The sequence below is a fragment of the Tyto alba genome, unplaced genomic scaffold (genome assembly GCF_018691265.1).
Source record: "Tyto alba isolate M040663 unplaced genomic scaffold, T.alba_DEE_v4.0 Super-Scaffold_9, whole genome shotgun sequence".
Lineage (NCBI taxonomy): Eukaryota > Metazoa > Chordata > Aves > Strigiformes > Tytonidae > Tyto > Tyto alba.
The window spans coordinates 42,044,457-42,069,864 of NW_024881330.1; the positions used below are offsets into that span (position 1 = coordinate 42,044,457).

Genomic DNA, 25,408 nt, shown 5'->3' on the forward strand with positions numbered 1-25,408 from the left:
ATGGATAATGAGGGGAGAAACAATGTTTCTGCAGAAGTATCTGATACGTTGGAATCAGTTTCTTTTCCCAACCTATGGGGTAAACCCTCACCTATGGAGTCAACAATGTTGCCTAACGCAGAGGAACAGGAGGTGTGGATTAGTTTTGTAACAGGCCTTCTTATCGTACTTTTTTTTTTGAGGGAGGGGGCGGAATTTAAACTTTAATTTCTGGCAAATTTTTCTTCAGTAAGAGCTGCTGTAGTCCCCCGCTCTCTAGATGCGTTTAATTGTTCTGCTTACTTCTCATTTACAAATAAATTGTAGCCAGTCACAAATGCAGATGGTCAATGCTACATGATGTGTGGTGCTAAGCTTTTGAGAAGGAATGACTTCAGTTACTGCGCTTCGAATGTAATGTGACTGTATAGTTCTTTTTAGTAGGCTAAAAAATTATATAGATCCTTGTTGAAAGCTTGTTAGGTGCTTGGAAATAAAAATTTGTAGTGCTGTGCTACAGTACACATTTGAACATAGTGTAGTCATTTAATGCTTTTTTTAGAGTGGTTGGTTTCCCGATTGACTTCCCTCAGGTGACTTAATTTTGTATGATGAGCGGAGTGCTGATCATGAGAGGGCTGTGAAGAGCTTTGGTAAATCCATCTGCTGAATTAGCAAGTTGCCAAAGTACCAACTTTGAAGCTCAGTGAGTAAGGAAGGAATGCTGGGATCCCTCTAAAATCTCCCTGCTATTATCACTTCACCTGGATAGGGAGACTTTTGTATAATGGTATGGGATGGAAAAGCCCACCTTAGCAACTGAGAATTATTTCATGGTTGTTACTGAGGAAGATGAGGCGCTGGTGCCTGGATGGTGGCAATGAAGAGATCTCTTGAGGCAAAGAATGTGTCAGTCTATTAACTAAACATGGTCCATACAAAATGGAAGTGCGGTACTGTAGAGCAGCCGTTCAAAAATACAGCTTGAATTCAGTACAGAGGGAGACCAGAAGGTGGAAGCAGTGCAGTTTATGCCTCTGACAGTGTGTTCTTTTTAAATCAAAATATTGGCTTTGTCATAAAAGAGCACTAATAGGAACGTGCATACACACACACAAAAGGGGTTACTTAAGGACATTAGGAGGTAAAGAAGCAAATGAAAGCTTAGGATCTGAACTTCGCAGGGACAGAGAAAGACATGAAGATAAAACAGGAAATCCTACATCAGAAATGTATGCTAATATGATTTGGAGTATTCTGTTCAAAAAGTAGCCGTTATAACTGTGTATTTATTTTTTTTTTTTTTTTTAATGAATAGGCATATCAACCTTTGAAAGTCTTCTTGAGAGTGAGACCCTTTTCTGTAGCAGAGATTGAAACCCATGAATCTCAGGTTAGTTGTAGAATTAAGAAATAAGTTTTTCTTCTGCCTTCAAAGAACACCTAGTATTGTGAGCTGGGACTTTCTTTCATGTATTGCTTCTAAATAGAACTAGTAGACGCCAGGATAACCATGACTTTTTTTTTTTTTTATCACAACTTTTACAAATTTGCATGGTACAGACATGCACACCTGTAGCTCTGAAAAATTCCGCTGGGTATGTTATTTAAAAGTTGGTGTCATTCTTGACTCTGTGCAGTGCTCAAGGAAACGAAGGAGTTCCATGGAAGACATTATGCAATTCTAGGAGTAATTCAGGAACCTGACACTTGAGTTTCTCTGGAATGCCTGAATAGTCTACTACCTCATCCCAGTGACTTGCTTCTCATCCTGTCAAATTTTTCTATAACCTCTACAGTTTACACTGTCAGATTCAGATGCCTCAGTGTTTTAAACACAGAAATACTTCTCCCTCCTCCCCACTCCCTGCTCCCCAATTCATTGTGAACACTGATGGAAAGAATTCATTTAGGTGTCCTTGGAGGACAAGGTCTTTGCAATGTATCTCTCGTCTTTGAAGGGCTTCACAGGCTCTCTGGTAGACCTCTTGTTCCTGTCTTGTTTGGAGAAGGATTTAATATTAGTTTTGAATTGCTGTTTGCAATTTGCTTTTTAAAAAAATATATTATTGCATTTAATCTGCCAGATTTTGAATTTTTTTTTTTCACTTGTTTTTTGCTTTTGCCCCCTCAATTTCTGTTCACCTTTCCTTAGGCAGTTAATGTTGAATAGTATGCACCGACACAGTGTTTCCAGCTTGGTATCATGCAGCAATCTGAGCTGGTTGTAAGGGTAATTTGATTTACAAAATCAAATTGGTTTAAGAATTGTTTATCTCATCCCTCTTTGGAATGGGAAATTTCTGACTACCTGACCATTAGTGAAACTACTTGCTCTTAAAAACAAGGAGGGAGGAAAAAAGGAAGTGTTGAAATTTGTACTATATTAAAAAAAAAAAAAGCTCTTGTCTTCATGTGGATCATGGTGAAATAGTTGATCTTCCAACATACTAGCTGTATAACCTGTTTTGCATGGTATGAAGGCTTTTTCCTCAGCCTCCAAAAACTATGAATTCTTGAAAGGTCTTCAATGTTTTCTACTCTCTTAACCGTCACCTGAATCCATGAGGAAGATGCTTGGTAACAAATGAAAAAAAAAACACAACAACCAACCAAAAAACCCTTCCCATCTACGTAACCAATGAGAGATGAACTTAATTTTTAGGTTCCTTTTTCCTCCCTGCTGTGCATAATTTTCAGGAGAGCATCTTTATTCCAAATACATAACAAGAAAATAAAAAAGTAGAATACAAGCTCTATTTCTTACAGCTGTAGCCTGATGCTTTGAACAGAGACAATCAACAGGTTAATGGATCTGTTGTTGCTTATAGAGATAATGATTTATGCAAGTAATGCTTAAGAGCTGTGGATGGAATTCTCTACTCTTGATGTAACTCCCTGTGATTCTCTGGAGTCACCCGCTGGGGAACAGGAAATTGTGTTTTTCAGATAGAAACAATGTGTACAGTGCCAGAAATGGTCCAACTCCTGCCATGAGACCTGTGGCATTAGCTGGGGGAGACAACGTGAGTGATGTGTTACCAGCTGGATTCCAGCTCTGCAGATCTGACTACTTCAAGGCCTCTACTCACAAGCTTCTATGAGGCTGGTGGCAGCTGATGGCACGTGCTGCAGATGTTGGGTTCTTCTGTAGCTCTCGAGGATTTAGTACATTTGACCAGCATTCCTGTTCCTGGCAATGTGGGAGGAATGTTAAAGAGTATATGGGTTCAGAGTCTGGCACAGTGAACAAGTGGTTTGTCTAAATTCAGTACTTGGCTTCTTAGAGCTTCTATACCAGTTGATAAAAGGACTTGTTAATTGAGACTCCTTGGAAGAGCAGTACTTCCTATGGACGTGCTACCCATGGATTATTAGTCTTACCAACTCTGGCCAGCCTTTGAACATAAATATCAGATTTAGTTACAATCAATTATTGTGGCTGATGCTTCAAGACACTCTTAAGCTATACTGGTAGTTCACTTTGTATTTCTGGTAACCTGTCTGGTGCAAAATAAGTTTTCCTGTGATACTGCAATCTACATTTATCTAGTTAGTGAATGCTAGGTAATTGTATTTTGCCTTTACTTAATTGAGAAATGGCAACCAAATTGGTCTTGAAACTAATTCAGTTTCCTTCATTGCTGATAACACCATCTATCAATCAAAGGATAATGCTTCAAACTTTTTAAACTTTATTTATACTGATCATGACTTGTTTCACACTGAAAATGACTGAAGTACAAAACCAGTAAATTTCTATATAGCTGTGTTTTCATAACTATGGTATTCAGGATACCACAAGCCACAATCACAAAATACCACGTACCACGGTTAGAAATTTTGGTTTGTTTTTTGTTGTTTCGTGGTGTGGTGTGTTTTGGGTTGTTTGGTTTTTTTTTGTTTTTTTTTTTTTTTTTTTTAAATTTGCTGGAAGGAATACTAGAAAATTTTTAAACCTTTTAGAAAACTCCAGATGATTGCCTTAATGTTGTCTACACTCTAGCTTTCATGTGAGCTGGCTACCTCTGTAGTTGATACACACCTCAAGAAAAGATTATATGTAAATTTTGGAACTGTTCATAGCTCTGGTAAATAGATGAGAACACTGATTTGTGGGATTTATTTGTTTGTTTGGTCTTTTTTTTTTTTTTTTTTTTTTTTAGATAGCTTTCTTCCTAAATAATTTTGTGTTCTGTTTTGATTTACCTTGTCGTGTTTTTTAAGGGTTGTGTAACTATTGAAGATTCCCAGACAGTAATTCTTCATGCACCCAAAGAGTCTCCTGCAATGAAAAACAGTGAAAGAGGGATTGGTCATTCTGTGCATAAGTTCACCTTTTCTCGGGTAGGAAAATTTTTTCCTAATTTTTATTTATAATTTGCTTTTTTCCACTGTAATGATAAAAATTGACTTTTTATCATTACATCATGCAATGTGGTTTTTCTTCTTTGAATTACATGTGGTGGTACTTGCCTCAAAAAACCAGACTGACTATTTACTGGTAGGCTGTCAAGAAAGCTGTATTGCAATGGAGGTGCCTATTAGATGGGACAAGGAAGCTTCTTTGGCAGATCGATTGTTTTCTTTGGTTAGATGCCACAGAAACATCTTGTAGACACAAACTAACTGTGGTTCTGCCATTCCTGCAGATGCCCTCATCTGGGAAGTGTTACAGGAAATCACATGTTTAAAGGGACTTGTGTAAGCATGTGTTTAGGGACTTGCTTTTGAAAGAACAGTAGCCTAACTGCTTAAACCCTCTGTACTGGAAGTAAGTTTCTTAACTCTATCACCTACTGCAGTAAATTCTGTTCTTAATGCCTGGAGCTGTTTATCTTTTGATATTGAGTCATTCAGACCATTCTAATGCTGATATTCTCATCAGCTGTGGGTGACTGCTGCAGAGGGAGAAGGGAGTTGTGTATCACTAGCAGAGCTCTTGAAAGTATCCACTAAATATGTGCTCATTAGCATTCGAAGCAGTTTATTTTAGGAGTAGGAATATATGAAAAAATAAGTGCAAGCCTGAGTGCCTCTCAGAATTAAGCAGGCATCCTATGAGAACTCAACAGAAAGCATTGAATCAGAAGTGGTTCAGGTAAGATGGAAAACTAAGCTGGTATCTCCTACTCTGCTTGCTCTGAAAAGCTAGTCACTATTAATCAGTTCTTAATATTTTGATATATTAAACTTCTTTGTTCCATTTATCACTCTTCCCCCCCACCCCCCTTTCTCCTTCCCCTCCGTTCATTGCCTCTTCTCCAAGGTCTTTGGACCAGAAACTACTCAGAGTGAATTTTTTGAAGGCTCAGTGAAAGAGATTGTAAGAGCATATGTTAATGGAGTGAATGGACTGGTGTTTACTTATGGGGTTACAAATGCAGGAAAGACATTCACTATCCAAGGTACGAAATGTTTGCCAAAAAAGCATATATAACAACCAAGTCAAAATCCAATGAGAAGTTTATACTAATATCTACATTTTATCTTTTGTTACTTTTAAGGGACTTCAAAAGATTTTGGTGTTTTACCTCGTTCACTTGATGTGATTTTTAACCACATAAGGGGAAGACATTACCTGAAGATGAACTTCAAACCATATTTGAGCAACGATGTTAAGAAACTAGAAGATGCACAAGTTAAGCAAGAAGAAGCCATAAAAACTGCTGTTCTTGCATCACTGAAAGAGGTCAGTGACCAAGTACTTCCTTGTTATTGAATGAAACTTCTTAAAAGCTTTCTGTCTAATAGACAATCTTTAATAAAATCTCTGTGTGGCTATTGATTCTTTAAATTTATCTAAATCTACAGTGGATATTTGGTGAACCTTGGAAAAATAAGGCACCTAGCTGGTTTTGGAGCTCAGGGTAAACTGGAAGAATGTTCTGCAGCAGGCAGCACACAGTTCAAACCAAAAACCATTGCAAAGCCAAAGCCTGGATTTGTAGATGACCAGTTCTGACACTGGTGACACGAGCCCTTAAAGTCTGAGAGCTGACCTGTCTAAAACCTGCTTCTTAAGTGAATCCTCTTATGGGTCGGGTTCCCGGGCTGGATCCCGGGCAGTTGCTTAAATTCTAGTACTACCTCAGGAGAGATGATGGCAATGTCTTAGCAGGGGCAGTGAAGATGGCAGAAGAGTCCCTTTTGGTGGAAGACAGTTTTAAAGCAGATTCAAAATTCTGTAAACCTGTGATTTCTGTAACTTCATAAAGAAACTTTTCTGATACAGCAAGTGAGATGCCACAAAATGAATTTATTAAAAGGATTATATCCTGCTTTAGAGGACTGTATATATCTTTAACTCTGTTTTTTGAAGATTGTAGGTAGAATAGAGGAGTCTTTACTGCAGCAGCCTCCTGTTCTCATTATCCGGTCACTTCTGTTTCCAGTGTAAGAAATGGGTCTCACCAGAAAATGGGCACCCTCATGTGACTGTTCTATGATTCTAAACCCAGCTGCAAATTGTCACAGGATATCTTTTTTTTTTACTTTTGTTCAAAACTTTTTTAACCTGAACTGTGAATCCATGAATTTAATCCCAAGATGCTGTAGCCTCAGCTGATTATCATTCAACGAAACTCTGAATGAATTCTGGGAAGTATAGAAGTAATGATTGACTGGATTTTCTTTTTTTTCTGTGGTTTTTAATACCAACATTGTTAAAGTACTCCAGTTAGCTCTGAAAAAATATCCTTCTATGAATCAAAATCATATGTAAAGTTCCACTCTAAATTCTATTGCTGAACTTAAGTTCTGCAAACTGAATTTTGTTTAGTCTGAGTCTGGTTAACTTTTGAGGAAAGATCTCAGATGAAAAATCTAAAAGATCCTAAAGATTGCAGATTTATTTTGAGTGCCTTAAAAGCTCACTCACTGTCGGTGTGCATGTGCATGCGCAGGGAGTAGGGATCTTAAAAAAAAATGGAGGTGGTCAGGAGGATAGTGAGTAAATATTTTTGAAAACTTTATGGTACCTACAAGCTTGCAAGAAGGAACAAGTATGAGTTCAAGGTCTAGAACATGAGGCGTAATATCTTATTTTGAAGATAACTGTACTTTACAAATATCCCTTTGTGTTAAATCACAGTCGGACTTTATTAACAATTTAGTTACTGAACGTTGCAGTAGGTAATCTAGGTACAGATGCACTACAGTGAAAAGCAAGCAAGACTCCACCATCAGGAAGGAAATGTAAAAGTGCATCTAGAAAATAATACGTGACAAGACCTGCTTATGTGTTGCAATGCCTCCACAGTGATAGCTTGGCTATTCCCAGTACTGAAGCTGTGCTTTTTGATAGCTTGTGAATGAATAGCGTCACTGTTCTGATGCTCACTCAGCCTTGTAATCTGAGAGCAGATACGGTTTGGTGGACCTGGTTTTAGTTTCAATGGATTTCTGTAGGCCCTTTTCCCAGGCTCAGTTTACATGTCATGCAGAAAGAGCTTGCTGTTCCTTTCATTCTCAGTTTAAACCGCTCTGAGTTACTGCAATACCCTTGTGTTTAGTGTTCTGCTGTTTATGTTCTCTATACAGTACTGCTGCAAAACCTCTTGCTTGGCGTGGTTCACGCACTCTCTTCCTTTTACTTGTTCTATTCATGGGATTAAAGACTGGTTTTTACTGGATTAAAAGACGCCTTACTTGCATTCCTATTCCCACCTGTCCTCGTATTTGCTATTCAGCGTCATCTTCTGTCGCTGGCAAACAATGTCAGTTCTTGTTCCCACTTGCTTTCAGACAGTCATCTTCAAGCCTTTTTCTATGTTTGGTCTTATGATTTGAAGAACAGTGTAGCAGCATAGCTAATTCACTCAGTTCTGTTGAAACACCTTAACAAAAAATTATCGCATGCACAACTACTGTGGTACTGGGTTTTTTACATTCTATTACATTTTTGACATGCTAAGATGTGCCATGTGTGTAAGTTCCATACCCTGCTTTAGAATTCTGCTTTGTACTTCCCAAACAGAATGAATAGAATCCATGATTGTAGTTATATTTGTAACTACTGAAGAAACATAAAGGTGTAGACAGTGCAGTCTTTGAAAAATGGTCACTTATAAAATAAATTACAATGAAATCATATGCTATTTGTCTTCAAAATGGAAGATCTGAAAGAAAAGTATGGCTTCTACTTTCCTGTTTGTAAAAATTCTGGTTTGGATATACCAAATGAGTAAGCTAGGCATGAGCAGACAATCCATAATGAACATAGCACTGCATTCAAATAGCTAGAACATTTAAGGTTTACTTCTTTGATCTGTTCCCCTCTTCCACTGTAGGATGATCCTCTACCAGGATTGGTTTTGGGGAAATCAGGGTGAATGTCCCAGTGAAAATTTATATCGGCGTGTAAAATACAGGGAGGGAGGTAGTGTGTGGAGATGGTGGAATCTCTGAATATAGTGGGAGTTGCTACATTAGTTTTCCTATGGATAGTTTGTAGCCTATGCTTTGACAAGTCTTGGCAGGTTTTTAAATTTATTTTTTTTTTTTTGATGTTAAGAAATTCATTAGATGCATATACTTAAAGAAACTGCTGTTACCTATACAGGATTTTTAATGTCCTTTTAATTCATTCTGAATTAAACCAATATAGACTGTTTATCAGATCTTTAAGTCCTTTATGAAACTATCATTTCACTCTGTCTGAGGTCTTAAAGTAAGCTTGACTCATACACAGACCTGGCACAAGCCTGTGATTTTCAACAAGCAGACAAATTAGGAATCTCTGCTGTTTTAGTCTCTCCATTGCACACTACCCTGCCATCTGCCCCTGAAGGAAACTTAACCTCTCCAGTTCCTTTGACTGAAGTGCTGTTGAGATTTGTCTGGTAGTTCATAAAGGCACCCTGGCCTGTTGCAGCCTGACAAAGGATCTTGTTTCTCCCAGAACTGTAAAGTCAGTCACCTATGTTAGCAGCAATTGGTCTCCAAAACAGGTTGCTGGGAGTAGCAGAGAACAAAAATTCTTGTGAGTGAAAGAGCGTTTATTGATTTTTAGTTCAGCATTGTCAAAAACATTTCTTTTGCAGCCAGAGTAAGAGTGGCTTAACACTTAATACTGCTTCAACATTTCAATCTTAAATACTGGAATTACTGTAATTTTTAACTTCTGCCATTCTCATAGTCTGCTCATGTGGATATAATGGTCTCTTGTTTTCTCAAGGACACAGAAAACATCTCAAATACTACTACAAATATATGCAATGTGGAGTTGGATTCTTCCAAGTGTACTTCAAAAATTCTTCCTTCTGATTCACTAGGTAAAATAAAGTGGAAAAATTTTGTGGGGGAGGGGAAAAATCGACATTCAGGAATATAAGTGGTTAACTATTGGTAGATTTAAAAAATCTCAATACTATACTACAAAGTGAATATATATATATATATATATATATATATATATATATATATATAAACACTACGTTTTAATGGCTCAACTCCAGAGAAGGAGTAACTATGTACAAGTATTTTGATAGTTTTTCTCCTATTAGGGGAAGAGGGAGACTTAGTTCTGCAAAACTAATGTATAAGCTGCTGGGAGCTCATGGTAGAGAGGAGCAATAGCTTAGAACTTGGGCATATTCTGGCTACATGTGACTGCTGAGAAGCTTGAATGTTCTTGGTTATACTCACAGTTATGCAGTACTGTGTATCTAATTGTAGAGCACAGGTATATACAAGCCTCCTTTGTTTAGGAGATTTTATATATTATAATTTTATCAATGAATTGTTTGATCATTGAACTCTCTCTGTTTTGCTTTAGCAGAAAAGGACTTTGTTCCTCTTGATATATCTAGGACTAATATACACCAAGGAACACAAGCATCTGTGTGGATTTCCTTTTGTGAAATTTATAATGAATATGTCTATGACCTATTAAATGTATTATCTACATCAAAAACTCAAAAACGCAGAGTCTTAAGAATTTGTGAGGATCAAGGAGGAAATTCTTATATTAAAGGTAATAATACTGTTTTATTACCTTGGCAGTTTCACAGAATTCCTTTGATGATCAGAAGTATATGTGAAAGGTCTCTTTTCACAGATTTAAAGTGGATTAACATTCAGAGCACTGAAGAAGCCTGCAAAATACTAAAAATAGGAAACAAGAACCGAAGCTTTGCTTGTACTAGAATGAATGGCCAATCAAGTAGGAGGTTTGTTCCTTTAATTTTAAACATACTCTATCCCTTTACTTTTAAGGGGAGGGAGGAGCAGAAGGGAGACGACAACTTTAGAATATGTTTGAAATTAACCACTCGTCAATAATTTAGGTCTTTCCTTGATTATTCTGGATTTATTATGAAATTATTTGTGGAAGAAAGGTAGGAGAGGCCCTATGGCTTTAACAGTAGCCAGGCTTGTGTTGCTATTCATGGCTTTGGACAACCAAAAGGATCAAATCACATTCACTTATGAGTGATAACAGGGCTGTACATCTTGGCAAATACTAAGGGTGCTGAGTGGGAATAGCTGTGCAAAGATGTTGAAGGAAAAGCTGAATAACTCATCATCACTGGCAGTGTAATGCCTGGAAACCTGGAGCCTGTCAGTAGGGGATGTAGAAAGGAGCGAGTTGTGCAGTACCTTGCAGTGCTGCTAGTTTATCTAGATGCTTTTAGATTGCTGTGTTCTAGCTGAGCTTTCTTGGTATCTTAAGAATTAAGCTCTTAGCTCTTACCCAGCTCCGGAAAGGGATCAGGGAGAATTTGACTTGATGGAGTGGGAAGAAATAGAGAAGATGGTATACTTTGTTGCAAATGCCTTCTTACTTTATTTTAATGTCTTCTTATTAATTTGTCCTTTAAGTGTGGAAGGGCCATGTTGTATATTTAGCTAATATAATCATAGTGTTACTAAGCTTGCTTTTTCTCTAAAAGTCAAGAGTTACACTGTTCTGTGTTAGCTAAAGACAGCTGCCATTAAATTTCATGCTAAGATTCCATCCAAATATCACTCAAGCCTAAAGTAGTGCAGAAAAGAATTGTGTGATTTTCCGGCAGAGTTTTGTGCCTAGACTGCCCTCTTTTCTGCTCCAGAGAATATGCTGACTTCCACTTACTTTTAAATTGTGGGGGTTGGTTTGTTTGTATTTGGGTTTGATTGCTTTTTTTGTTTGATTTTTTTAGAAACTTCATTCTTAAATTGTGAGTTGGTGCTGAGGAGTGAAGCACTGCTCTAAATATATACTAGAGAAATTTGTCTTCTGTGCTTCCTGATTGACTGGATAAACAGGACAGGGCAATTCTGGTTCTGAGTTTTTCTGTTCGGTTTCAGACAGCATGTCCAGTGCCTTTGTAGCTTGATGTCTAAAACAGAATAACTAGATTCTCAAGTGTTACAAATTCAATCTTTCTAGAAAACAGAATAATTTCAAAACTGAACAAATAACTGTGTATGTTGAACCAGACAAAATTACAGGCCTGTCAAGCTTTAATTTGTTTCCTTCTCCCCCACCTATTTATTCCTAGGAAGGTAATTCTTCAGATTTACTGAGTTCAGATACTGACTGAAGTTTGTATATGAAATGGCTACCTGGGTACTCATCTTCTGATCAGTAGACTTCAGTGAACTGGCTTGTTTTTTTCCAAGATAGCTTGTAGGCTTCATGTGATGTCTTTCCCTTTCCTGTACTGAAAGAAATGGAAAGTCACAAAATATAACTTTCATTGCTGCTTTTTGCTGTTGAATGAATTCATTGTGAAGGTAACTAATGTAAATCAGTGAACTAATTCTTGTTCTTTCTTCAACACTGAACTTTCAGTAGCATACATACTTTGCTTTTCTTCAGAGACTGCTTATTTTTCATACTTGTGGTTATTAAAAAGGACTTCTTTCCATTCCAGTCACAGCATATTTTCAATCAGGCTACTAAAGCTAACTGATGAGCATCATCCACGTCTTCTTGGAGTGTCAGAGTAAGTGAATGCTTCAACTGATTACAAGAATGTAAATATTTTAGAAAAGTTGATACGGTGTGAGCATGCTAAACTAGTGAACTTCCTTTTAATAAACAAATCATCTGAGAGCTGAGAAGGAAATCAGAACTCTACTGCCTGCATAAAACTAACTGAAACCCAATGGAAACAGCTGTAGAAGTGTTTTCCTGTCTCTCTTATGCTGTTAACAGGTTCATTTAGCCAAACCTTAAAACCCTAAGTAGTACATAAATTCAGGAAAATGTATGTATACTGTCTTACATAATGGGGAGGTAGGGGCAGGGTAGTACTATGATACCAGTGTATCTTTCTACTTTGGGATCACACTAAAGTTTATGGGTTGAGTGTTTGTGGCAGCACATGTGATGTGCTCCTGGAATGCAAATTCAAGTGTGTCATCCAAAAAGAATGCAGGTGCCATGCTCTGGGACTGTTCCAATGAACAATCTACAGTAAGGGGGAATAAAGTAATTTGCTTAAAAACTGTTCTAATCTAAAATGCTAATATAGGTGTGCCCTGTGAGAGCAGTGCTAAACTCTTATACCTCTCTGTTCTTTTGTGGTTTGGAGGAAGTGACCTAATCTTTTGGTTTTAGGCCATTTAGATAGCCCCTTTTTTTTTTTTTTTTTTCCCTGATTGTCCATTTATCTTGATATGGGAAAATGAGGACAGCCTGTATCAGTGTTTTAGTTCAGTCCTAGCTCCTACTGACTTCTCTCTTGTCTCTGCTGAGCAGAGATGGTAATAAATATGCCTCACTGTGAGATAACCTTTTAATGTCAGACATTACAGTGATAAATACTCTAAGGAAAGATAACTTGAGGAAATGACTGCATCTGTGTTCCTTGCTGTTCCCTGTCTTGGTGTATTCCCCTGGCAAAGCTTGCAGCAGCTGTTAGATAGATGGCAGAGTTTGTATGTTGCTTAAGGAAGAAAAAAGCTCTTCATCTTGTACTGAAAAGTTAGAGATCATAAGATCATAGCTTTTCACACAGTTGAAATATGTGCCTTATTAATATGTATAATATTAATATGTACTTATTTCAGCTGTATGAAAGGCTGTGATTTTACAAAGGTGTTATTTTATGTAAATAAATGTATGTATAAGTGAGTAATAATCAGGTTGCATAAATTACCTAATTTCCAGAGCTTCCTGTGTTTCAGTGGCTTTCTTTATATTAAGTAAAAATGATGAAATTCCTTAATTATCCAGGGTAATTGCCTCTGATTGTAACCTATTGTACCACGAGGGACCAATCAGTGGCCTGAGCTCAGTAGCATGTAATTGCTATAGCCAAACAAAGAGCAATAAGATGATGTGGGAAGGAGTTCTGGCCTCTTATTTGCAATAGTGGGCAAATGGTTCTGTATCCAACAGGGGCAGGTTGTGCTGTGTTGAAGCATACTACTAACCCGCAGTCCTCTTAGTGCTGGAACTGGTGAGGGTGACTGGCAAAGTGCTTCTGTAGCATAGCCCCACTATGCACAACTGTTTCAGAAATTCCTCTCGTCTTGTCTGGAAGTACTTATTTTAGGATTGCAACAAAATTTGGGTTCCTAAACTGAATTCTTTGTGTAAGAATGCATACAAAGTTTTAGATGAACGCTACAGACTTTAAATACGTTGAATAGACTATCTTAGAAGCAGCAATATTGTTCAAGTATCTGTATATAGAATGGGAAGATAGACAGGTTAGTGCTGTTATCCTAAATACCTTGTGTAGTGCAGTCTGGACAAAATGTCAACATTAAAATACAATTTATTCTGTGATATAGGTAGGCTGAAAGGAGTTGCTCGTTTACACTTTAGACACAGAAAGAAATGAAAAGACGTGCAGTGCTATTTTCATACTGTTTAAAACCAAATTTATATGTGTGTTCTGGATAATTCTTTCATGCAGGTTGTCTTTCTGTGACTTGGCTGGATCAGAGAGGTGTAATAAAACACAAGCCTTTGGAGATAGACTAAAAGAAGCAGGAAATATTAATAATTCTCTTCACATCCTTGGAAAATGCATTGCAGCACTGAAACAAAATCAAAATCAGAAGTAAGTGATAAGTTGTAAACAACATGCCAAGTTTTAGGCTGAATCCCTAAGCATCCTTTTATGTTTCTGCAAGGGGTTCTCCTGGTCAGAGGAAAATGGAAATCTACAAAATATTGTAAGCCACTTTTATTACAGAAATCACTGGAATACCCAAAATGAACATTCTCTAGAACTGCTGTTCGTGGAGACTAAGAAGAGGAATTAGCAGCAAATTACCAATCTTTTTTAGTGTGTTTGTGCATGCGTGTGTGTGTGTATGAGCAATACACTTTGTGTACAGAGCTCCTGTTTAGTCCTCTTCCCTTCTACCTCCAAATTACACAGGTGGATTCAACAGACAGCCGACAGATGTCCTGTACTTAGGTTTTGGGCTTGTTCCAGTATCTGCTTTGTAACACTAGGGAACTGTGATGCAGACACTATACTACTTTTACTTTTAAATACTTTTAGATTTTGTAGAGAGCTTGAGAGATCCAGGAAAGACTTTCCTCTTTGATGTGAAATAGCTTAGGCTTAAATATGAACAACCTACTGATCTCTTTCCTGAAAGAGAGAAACAGGATTAAGCTAAATTCTGGCGTCACACAATCTTACTTTTTTTTTTTTTTTCACAATTTTTTTTATTCTTTCCTCCATAAGGATGAAGCCAAGCTATATTCCATTCAGAGAGAGCAAATTGACTCGTCTGTTTCAGCCGTTCTTTTGTGGAAAAGGCAAAGCTTGTATGATTGTAAACATTAATCAGCATGCTTCCACATATGATGAAACAGTACATGTAATGAAGTTTTCAGCTATAGCCAAACAGGTAAGAGTGCACCTACTTTCTCTGCTATTCTGCATTTTTTGTTACTATTGGTTTTTGAAATGATCAGGTTGTATGGACTTGAGTGCAATTTGGACTTTTGATGCATCGTATTAATTCTTCTGCATGTGGTTTCCCTCTAAAAGACTTCTAGTAGTCTTGGCCATCCTCAGACCTATTTGTGGTAAGAAGTTAAGATAGGTGCAGCTGTCTGGCTTGTTCAGTCCTACACTGCCGATGTTCTATGTAAAAAGTAGTCAGGGCACTTTCAAATATGACTGGTTATACCATATATCTGAGCAAATGAAAGATTTCGATTCAGGCTTCCGATGAATTGTTTAGCCTGTGTGCAGTTAAGCATCTGTTGAACAAGATTACAATTGTTCAAAACTTCTTTGACAGCTAGTGGTGGTAGTGAAAAAATAGCCTCTTATTTTATAGCCTAAATGAGATCTCTTGTGCCTGCATTGCTCCTATTTGGCTAAGTGCAGGTAATTAATAATAAACAAAAAGGGAAGACTTTTTATTGGTAAATTAATGCTTGAAGGTGGTGTGTTCCTCTCCTTTAAAGGCAAAACAGTCTCTGCTAAATCTACATGCTGTTATGTTTTTTTTGTTTGTTTGTTTTTTGTTGTTTTTTTTGTTGTTGTTTTGGGTTTTTTGTTGTGTGTGTGTGTTTGTTTTGTTTGTTTGTTCTGTGGTTTTTTGTGGTTTTTTTGTTTTTTTTTTTTTTCCTGGTAGCTCTGCTTGTTAGCCTCCCATTGAATTCAGGACTTGGGGTTGATGTTTGGTCTTAAGTTCATTCAGCCTCCCTGGAAACTGCTTCTTGCAGGGAGTGAGATGGTGGGCTATGCTGTCTTTCATGGCAGAAATAAAGTCCTTTCCTGGTATGGAACCATTGATTAGTTCTGACACATTTCAAGTCTGTAATGGCATGTCTAGTATGAACTCAGAGGTTTTTTTCTAATTCTCTACAGCTTCAAATTTCATCATAAGAGTGTGCACTGAGATGACAAGCATCTCTGATATGTTGTCCTATGACAAACATACTTAAAATCTTTATGGAACTACAATGAATTGCTGAATCTTGGTCACAGTATTTCAGAAGGAGCAAATGTTTTAGGGATTTGCTGCTTTTCATTAACTTTCTAGAAAACTACAGTAAAAACTTGTATTTTAGGGGGAGAGAAAACACCTTTCTAGACAAGCATACTAGGTTTGTTAGATTATCTTTCCAGTTTTCACTTTGTTAGAGTATCAAAGTTTTATATTTGTATTCATAGATGGTTTTGTCTGCTAAAATACATGTAAAATTTTATTAATGTTCTCGTAATCATTAAACAAAGTGTAAATACAACAATGCATTCATACCACTTTTTTCTAGTATTATGATATCTGAAATATTGACAGCATTGATAAATCAGTGTGTTCAATTTGGGATTTTCCAGGTAATCCAGACAATCTTACCCAAAAGTTTTGGTTATTTTTCACCCAAGCTAATTGGCGGCAATGGCAAACCTATTGTGCGCTTTGATGCTAGCACATCTGTAGATGACTTTCCTGACAGTTCTGAAACCTCTGCAGAAGAGGAAGTGGACATCACCATTCTGAGTCATGAGGTAGATACATGTGTACTCAAAACTGTACCCAAGAAAGCCATTGCTATCAGTTCTAATATTAGAATCTTTTACCATAAGAGGTGTGCTGGAAGCTGTATCAAATGAGAGCTTCTGCTCAGTGTCAGGCAGACCTAGATTTAACGTGGTCTAGCTCTGAAGGAACAAGTGTAGTTGTGGAAGGCTGTCTGAAGCTTTCTAGTCAGATCAAGTGCTAGGTTTGGAATTCAGCTGATTGCTCAATGAGAGGAGTAAGGAAGCAGTAGGTGTTTAAAATGTTATTTGGTCGTTAGTGCTCCTTTGGGAACAACAGGAACAAGTTAAGATGCAGCATTTGAAAATTATATAATCTAATAGCAATAAAATGTAAAAATCAAGTATGCTTTAAGCTAAAGGGTTGTATAAATTAATACTTAAATGAAAAACCAGTAGTAAACCTTTTGATAGCAGAAACCATTAAGATGGAGAAAGGTTGTCTTTGCAGCAGAAATTAATGTTTGAAAATATTCAACCTTTGGTGCAGCCCCTCTGAAAAATATAGACTTGTAGAAATGCCCTCTGGGTGGCTGGCTGTATGAATGTTTCATTTGATATGTGTATTGATATGTGTTTCTAGCTTGTTTTCTGAACTGAAATGTGTTAAATTTAGGATCTCTTGAAAACTACAGAAAACCTAAGGGAGAAGCTAGTTGCAGAAAAGCAAAGTAAACTCCTCCTGGAGGTGAACATACGTAGAGAGATGGCAGAAGCAATGTTCCAGCAGCTGTTGGAAACAGAGGAAGCCTGGAGGCAAGTCATATTGCAATCCTCTTCAAGACTGGAAGGATTTCACATATATAAATGCATACGTTTATATATATACACATATGTACGTATATACATATATGTATATATGTAAAACATGTATGCTCATGTTATTCAGAGAAGTTAGGGCTGGACAGTTTCAAAGCTTCTGATGAAAAGGAAAGAAGGAAGGTTAAAATAAACTTGTACAGATAAGCCTCTTCCCATGTACAGTGAAAAAATAATGCTGCTTTCTGTTGAACTCTGTTTAATTTGTAATTACTGGAGACAGTCCTGACTCATTATTAGTATTTAGCAGAAGTGGAAGATTGTTACAGGTACCCCACTGTGGCTTGTGGTTGTTCTAAAACTTACACTTGGTTATGTTAATATGCATGTGTGTGAGGTAGGTGGTATTTTATCTCTTTGAGCTCTCCTGGATGACTTATGAACCATTGTTAGCTTATTATCTTATAAATTACTGTGGCTGCGTGCACTGAGGTTACTAATGTGGGAATTTTTTTTTTTTAAGTGTGTCCAAATTGCTCAAGCTGAATTCACTTCCTCATAACTCCTCTTGAAATCAATTTCCTGCTGTTTGAATTGCTAACAGAGACTAACCCCAAGTTAAGTTCCCAGCTGAACACACTATGGTTTAACACCTGCACTGACTTGAAAATTGTTTGAGTGCCTTTGGCCAAACACATGAAAAAGCAGTGTTGCTTTTTCTCTGTTGAGGTGATGTTCTGCGTCACTTCTAAGTCATTCTTAAAAATTGTGACAGGAGTAATGTATAATGTATTGAAATAATAAGGCAAAATCAATTTGGCGTTTATCTTTAACAAAAAAAAAAAAAAAAAAATCCCAAACCCAACGTGAAAAACATCCCTCAGAAATATGCTTCAAATATCAGGTGTAATTGGGTATAATCATTTCTAGCACTATATGTTGGTGGATTTTTTTATAAACTATTGTTTGACAGTTCTTAAGTATGTGTTCTTTTATAGCACTTATCTTGGTATATGCCAAGTAAAAGCTATGCCTTGGTTCAGGTCTGTAGGATCATTGAGAATAAAAAGAAGAAAAGGGAAAAGGTACTTCTTGGTCTCTTAACATGACTGTGATTGGATGAATAACTCTTTGCTGGTTGAACATGTAGTCAAATTGAAAAAGCTGGAATGCTAATATATTAAATACAACTAACGTGTTCTCCTCAGCAACCGCTTGGAAGATATGAAAGACAGTTATGAAGAAAAACTGGAGAGTAAATTTGAAATGTATAAGGAGGCCATCAAGAAACATGCATATTTGTGTGCAATGGAACAAATCGAAGACCACTATGTTACCATAGAAGAATTTCTAGCTGAGCAAGAGAAAGTTGAGGTATAATTTGACTGCTGCTAAAAAATGTGTACTAGTCTCTTAACTAAATTTTGCTTCTCCTTAACAGAATGATTTGAGAATCTTAAATGTGACACTGAACAGGCAAAATAATTTGCAGTTCAGCATAGCTATTCTGGTGTCCAGTGCTAACTGTAAGGATGGAGATGTCTTCTGTCTAACGCTACCTGTAGTGTATACCTAAACTTGTAAACCTGTGAGGGCACAGTGCACTTAAATCCAAGTCATCTTTATCTCTGTAGTGCTGTGATTGGAACACCTAGAGGGATTGTGTACACAGCAGTCTGGTTTTGTGGAGATCCTTGGGATTGTAGGGTGTAGAGTAAACCACTAGTCTGAAAGGGTGGGTTGCTATTTTGATTATAATGGATCTCTGCTCTGAAGGTCTGGAGGGAGGATTGTGGGATAAGACACTATAACGAGAAATCAAACTTCCTGCAGCAGAGAACTTAATCTCCTGAATGTACTTCTACCTAGAGCTGCTCAGAGTTGGCATAAGTGAGTTGCTATTTCTTTTGCAACCGAGTCATTTTAGCCATGTGCAACTCCATCAGACTTGACTTCTAGCCTCTGCATAGATGGCTAAGTGTATCTGGGCAACAGACAAGACCTGTGGGGCTCAGTCTTTTTAGAAGGTCTGTAGTGGAAGAATAGAACTGTGGTGTACAGCAGAGGTGCTTCTTCACTGCACTCTCCTGTCCAGGACCTGGTAAGCCTTCTTACTCCACTGGTAGGCAGGTTCCTTTAAATAACACGAGGGGAGTGGGTTTCTGTTGTAGGCTGTGATATATAAACATTTCTGCTTTTACAGCTTTCCAGGTGCTGACAAGCAACACTGTACTGTGTAATGGCCTCTGTTTTTCCAGCTCCTTCACACTTGTCTTTTTTCCCTACTTAGACTCTCTTTTCATGTTCATGTAATACTTAGCTATACACCATGTTGGGGTGGAGGAAAAGAGTTTTAATAGCATTCTCTGTATTTATAGCTGCCTCTTACACTGGCCACAAGGCTGCATAAGGGAGGACTCAAGGAAAAAGATGGTCTTTGCAGCAAATTAGATAGATAAGAAACTGATGAAATCACTAAGATGTAAAATCCTTAACTGACAAAGGACAGCACAACATGAAATCTGAGTGGGCAGCTTCAGAGAACCAGAATTAGATGAATAACATTTTTGATGGTGATGCTTGTTTGATTTCTCACTCTGAAATACCATCCTAGAAATCTGACATAATGAAAAAAAAATTGAGATTAAAATTTAGTTCTATGAAATTTGTTCTTCCTTATTTAGCAAGCTAACTGGCAGCACAGATGCACTAAAGTTTCCTTTCTGCCATATGGTTACTTTTAATATGGTTTGGAAATCTTCAGACTGGAAGAGTTGACTCCTGTGTAAAGTAACTTCCTCCTAGAAGGTCTTGTGATCTCAGTGTTACTCCTTACTGTATTTTCTCAATCATAACCATCACAGCTTCCACCTGTGAAATGATTTTAAAACTGCATATGCATGTGTAGTATAACTGAAGAATGTGCAGTAGTGCATCAGGTTAAGCAGAAATTTAGACACATCTTACCACGTGCCCTTCTTTTTTTCAGGAAAGAGAGAGTAAAATACTGCAATTGGAAAGGCAACTTGATGAACAGTCAGGGAGGCTGTTGGCTCTGGGAAGTCTGAATTCAGCTATACTGACTACTGAAAATAACATGGAACTAGGTAGGAATCTAATCTGGATATTCAAAGTTCGATTTGCTTTTGGTATTGTGTATAAACAAGCCAACTTTTCTTTTGCATATAGATCTGATGAACAAGACGATGAAGAGAGCTAATGAAGGACTGCAGAAACAATGCAAAGAGAAAGAAGAGGTAGTTCTTGCTTTAATATTTAACAAATCTGGGGATAATGGTCCTAATCTCTGCTATAGTTTAATGCTCAAGGATCTGCACTGTACACAAAAGCACGAATATTCCTGCAAATGGGCATCAAGTTTACAAAAACGTCCTTGCCCAGTTGTGGATGACTTTAACCAGAGATAGGCTTTGTTCTGGCTTTAGTTTATAAAGGCATCTACTGTGTAACAAGTCATATGGTGAACATGATGTGAGATAGAAGTAGGGAAGTGTACAGCCTTGGATTGGAATTTGTTGTAAACATTACTTCTATGGCCTCAGTGCTTTCCTTCCTGAAATGCTGCCTGCTTATGCACAGGGGAACAGTTACAGAATCTGGTAACAGTTTAGATCTAGAGCCAAAACAGTGCCTGCAGCCAGTCCTTTCTGTAAGTACTGAACTCCACTATCCCCTTAAACTCAAGTAAAGGGTAATGTCTCTGTTCTTCAAACAAACAAGATCCTTGTGTTCTGAATAGCAGATAGAGGTGGAAATTATGATCTTCAGGCTATGTTATGGAAAACTAATATTAATTATTTTTAGGTAGGTGGTTTTAGTCTATACTTTGAATGAACTTCTTGTAAGGCTATTGTTAGTTTCCCAAGTTTAAAGAAGATGGGGAGTAGGGAAGTGGCAAACCTTGTTCCTGTCACTAATAACTAATAGGAGTGGGGGTTGGAGAAATAGTTCCAGCTGATTCTAATAAAACATGTAAATGGAAAGTGAACTTAAATCCCTTTCTATTGAGAACGTGTACTCCAGAAATAACTTTTTCCTTACCAAGTTTAATGTCCCACGTTATGGCCCTGGCGTTTGTTTTCCACTCCCATTCTTGAGAGCTCCACATCATTTCCATTTCCTATGTCTATTTGAAATTCTGATGAAAGTTTGGCTTTTATGTTTGATGTGGGGATACAGTATTGATTGTTTTGTGTGGCTAGAAGGTGTTAGAATGATGGCATTGCTGCCTTGCAATAACTGAAGTGAGAGCAGTTTTAAGCAGTTGGTTCCATCAGTGCCCTTCTGCTGCTTTGCCTCCTATCTGTGCATGTGCGATGAGTAATTCACTACTCTTTTTTTTTTTTTTTTTTTTTTTTTTCCTTTCTTCCCATTCAGCCATTAAACATGGGCAAGGGGTGGGGTTTTTTTTTGGCAATCTCAATATTTTCACTCCGATCCTGTAGAAGTAAATTAATGATATAACATTAATTTTACTGGTTCAGAGTTTCTTTTCCCTCTCAGCACTAAATCTATTATTATTCCCATCAGAAAGGTGAGGTTTTCTGTTGTAACTGTGTTCCAATTCATTATATGAATAGTGTTAATGAGATGAGAACGTTCTTTTAATTGCCCTTACTGAAAAGGAGCAGACTGTTCCAGAAGTAGCTTAGTCTGTGCTGCTGTTTGACTGTGTAAACCTAGTAACTTCAGCATAATAGCTCTTGAATGCTCCAGCTGTATTTTAGCACCAGAAAAGACGGGCTGGGACATAGGAGATTGAGAGAAGTGGACTTCGTCTTCACTGCTTTGATCTTGCAGTTTGCACTGTTTCGTATTAATTGGAAATGCTCACAGTATCTGTATAAGTTCTAGTCATAAAATCAATGTAAAACACACTGTCTTGAAAGTCAGGGTGTATGGGTTTTATTTGCAGCTGATAAAATCTCTGAAGTTTAAAATACAGAAATTAAATGAAACCTTGCTAGAAGCTAATGAAGGCTACAGAAAAACGGCAGAAGAGAACTGTCAACTGAAGCATACAATCATGCTCAAGGTTTGTCAACAATTTAAAAACAACTTTAATATGACTTGTATCTATAGTTCTACTGGATGTTTCTGCATCTTTGTACATGTAAAAACACTACTTGGTTTTACTAATCTCTTTTGATAGCATTTTTTCTGTCCCTGACTTACTGAATTATGAGCTCAGAGTCCTTGCATTTCACATCTGTATCTTGTAAGACAAGACTAATTTTTCAACTTAAGTGATAGACTCGGTCAATAGGGTAACTGCTGACAATCCTTGTTAACCTAAAGATGCCACAAATTATTGTCAAGCAAAGAAAATACTACTCTGAACTCTAGTCATGAAGTATTTTGCTGAGAGCGAGCAAGGTGTCAGTGCAAAAGTGTAAGTGCAACAAGACCTAAGGATTTATGGCTTTAAAGCTACAGTGACACTCCTGCAGAGGTGGTCAAGCTGGATAAGAGATATAGGCAGATAAACTACTTAATACTGAAATAGCAGATATTTTTCCTTCAAAAGCAGACTTCATGAAGTTGACAGCATCTGACCGTAGATATCAACTAGATTGCTACATAAAATAAGGAAAGTTTTGAGCTCTCGACACTTTGCGTTTTTGCCTCATTTGTAATCTGCAAATGAAGCAAGGCAGTTTTAAGACTGCTTAGTGATGCTTTCATTGTTAAATTACCTTCTGCATGCTCTTTAGTCAAAGCCTGAGACTGAAAATTATTCATCTTGAACTTTGTTTCTTTATTAGTTCTAAGGCATAGGAGGGTGGCTTTTTGTTAACCACAGTGATTAGAGAGAATCTTTAAGACTGTATTCTGCCCACTCAAAGCATTTATTCAGTCCTGGTTAGCAGACTTATGAATATAAGAGTTCTGATTTGACCAGTTTTGCTTTCAGTAATGGCAGGTTAAGACAGGAAAGCCTTCTTTCTTTGGTTCCTAGAACAACAGCAATTGTTTGCATAGTGTGACTAAGCATCAGCTTGTTAGTCAGACTTGGTCGTTAACTAGATCTGATGGCCCTGTAGTTTGCTCTTCTCTAAATTCCATAAATGTAATTCAGAAGAAATGAGTACTGATTAGCCATTTGGCATAGTAATAACAAGGGTGTTTACTGTCATAGTAAAATAATCTGAAACAGAGTGTTAACTTCATGAAAAGACCGAGGAGTGTTCACATACCTAACACAGCCTTATCCTCATAGGATCAAGAAATTAATAGTCTTCAGAACCGGGCTAAACGTGTTCTTGAGCTTGAAGAAACAGTGTCTTCCCTGCAAAAAGAACTTGATGAACAGAAAAAACACTTCTCTCTAGAGGAGCCAAAACAACAGAAACCCAGGAGAGGTTTGTTGGCTAACCTGAAATCCACAGTAGCAGCCACTGCTAGTCCACCCCTTGGTAAAGGCTGGGGGAAGTATGAAGATGCCTCACTCTCTTCAAGGAAACAAGTACTGCTGGCTCATAAAGCAAAAGAATAATATTTGATTAATCAAAGTGTGCAATTACTGGGCTTCTTTAGCAATCTTAAACTGTTGGTAGCTGTGTCTCACTCTTAGATGCCTTCTTCACTGTCATGTTAACTGACAGAAAAAAGTTGAATATGGAACTTTTTAAAATGAATCAGGGTTGAATTTAGAGCTATAGAAGTTTAGGTCTAAACTTGTGCTTTTACTGTTGTTATAGGGATGTGATTTGAGAAATATATATATCATTTTAATTCTTAAGTAACTGCTATCATGGTCTTCTATACTGATAAATGTGTGAATCATACAAAGTGGGATGTTCTTCATCTGCTGTTTGTTACTTTTTAAAATTAAGTATTTAATTCAATTCTTGATTCCTAGAAATCAGATGGCTTGTAAGCTTAATCTTGAGTAGCTAAAATAGCTTGGTTCTTCAGTTAATATCCTGGCTTTGACTTGGAGACTGCTGTCTTGGGACATGAGGTCTTATCTGGATCCTTGCTATTTTTCAGTTAACTTGGCTTTGTAAAGGAACTTGTTTGGATTTCCACTAAGAATATGCATTAAGCTTTGAAAAAATCTATTTATAATAAAATTTTCCATTGCTAAACTAAGTTCTGACTGTTCGTTTTATAAAGGTGAGAAAATCAGTGAAATCAAGATAAGGAAAGATCATAAACTTAGAGGCCAAATGATCACAGTGGCTGACATACGATGATCTTGAGTTGAAAGAATCACAGCCCTGATTATATTACTTACCTCTATATAGGAACTCAAGGAACAAATACTGAAAAAATTTGAAATAGCTTAGAGCCATTTCAGTCAGTGAGGGTGAGAGTTTTTTCTAACTACCGTGAAGGTATCATGCCTGTAAGTGCTGGAGGATTGCTTTAGAGCAAGGCAGAATCCATAAGTAATTTGTGTTAATCTGTCCCTGTAATGCTGTTTCTCACAGTGGAAGGGGACCCAGTTCAGAGCAAGAACTTCACCCTCCCTGAGGAGACACTAGGTGCTGCAGCCTTCCTGTGTGACACTGAGGACAGCCCTTCTCTGGTGTGACAGTTCTTGCTGGCTCTTTTGAGTTTTGGGTTTGTCTGTGCAAATGCAGTGATAAGCAATCCCTCTGTCTTTAACTGGGCTGCAGATGTAGCACTTGAGCCAGTGCTGCTCTCATGCTTTGAGCTGTTCCTGTTAAACTACAGGAGCCAGATAACCTGTATTTAAAAGACCTATAATCCATTCAGGGTAGAATTTCTAAACTATTGTTCTACTCCCACACAAACTATTCCAGCTATTAAAAAAAAAATCTTGGTGTAGTGATACAATACACTGAGTGTTGATCCCTTGAATAAGAAAGTTGTTCTCTAACAGCAATATTCAAGGAGTTAAAAAGGAAAATCATCAGAAAGTCTAATGCTAGAAACTTTCTACAGTAGCCTTTCTACAGTACCATTTCAAAAGATCTAGTGCTACACCTTGACAGTTTGTGACTTGTCTGGGAGTGTATCTTAGCAAGTTTATGTAATGCTAACTGTAACCTCTTGTTCCCTGAGCAACTGCTGTTTCCATGTTCTCTCCTACTTCCCAGAGCTCTTTGGTTGGCTGCAGGAAATGGTTTGAAAGACAAGATTACATTATCTTAAGCTGGTTTTATTTTTTTCCATAAAATAAAATGAAGCCTGTAGTGAAGTACTGATCAATCCTTAACTGCCAT

General features: G+C 37.4%; 1 protein-coding gene across 1 annotated transcript; it reads left to right on the forward strand.

The window, feature by feature from the left end:
• On the forward strand, window positions 1-25,190 carry LOC104356484 (kinesin-like protein KIF20A). The gene is made up of 18 exons (XM_032994394.1): window positions 1-132; window positions 1,298-1,372; window positions 4,207-4,326; window positions 5,249-5,387; window positions 5,487-5,671; window positions 9,158-9,254; window positions 9,758-9,955; window positions 10,040-10,151; window positions 11,841-11,912; window positions 13,836-13,982; window positions 14,622-14,787; window positions 16,233-16,403; window positions 17,050-17,189; window positions 18,401-18,566; window positions 20,182-20,299; window positions 20,382-20,449; window positions 22,129-22,248; window positions 23,434-25,190. Exons 1-18 carry the CDS (start codon window positions 1-3, stop codon window positions 23,707-23,709), a joined length of 2,502 nt encoding a protein of 833 aa, XP_032850285.1. The 3' UTR covers window positions 23,710-25,190.
• Window positions 25,191-25,408: the final 218 nt, after the last annotated feature.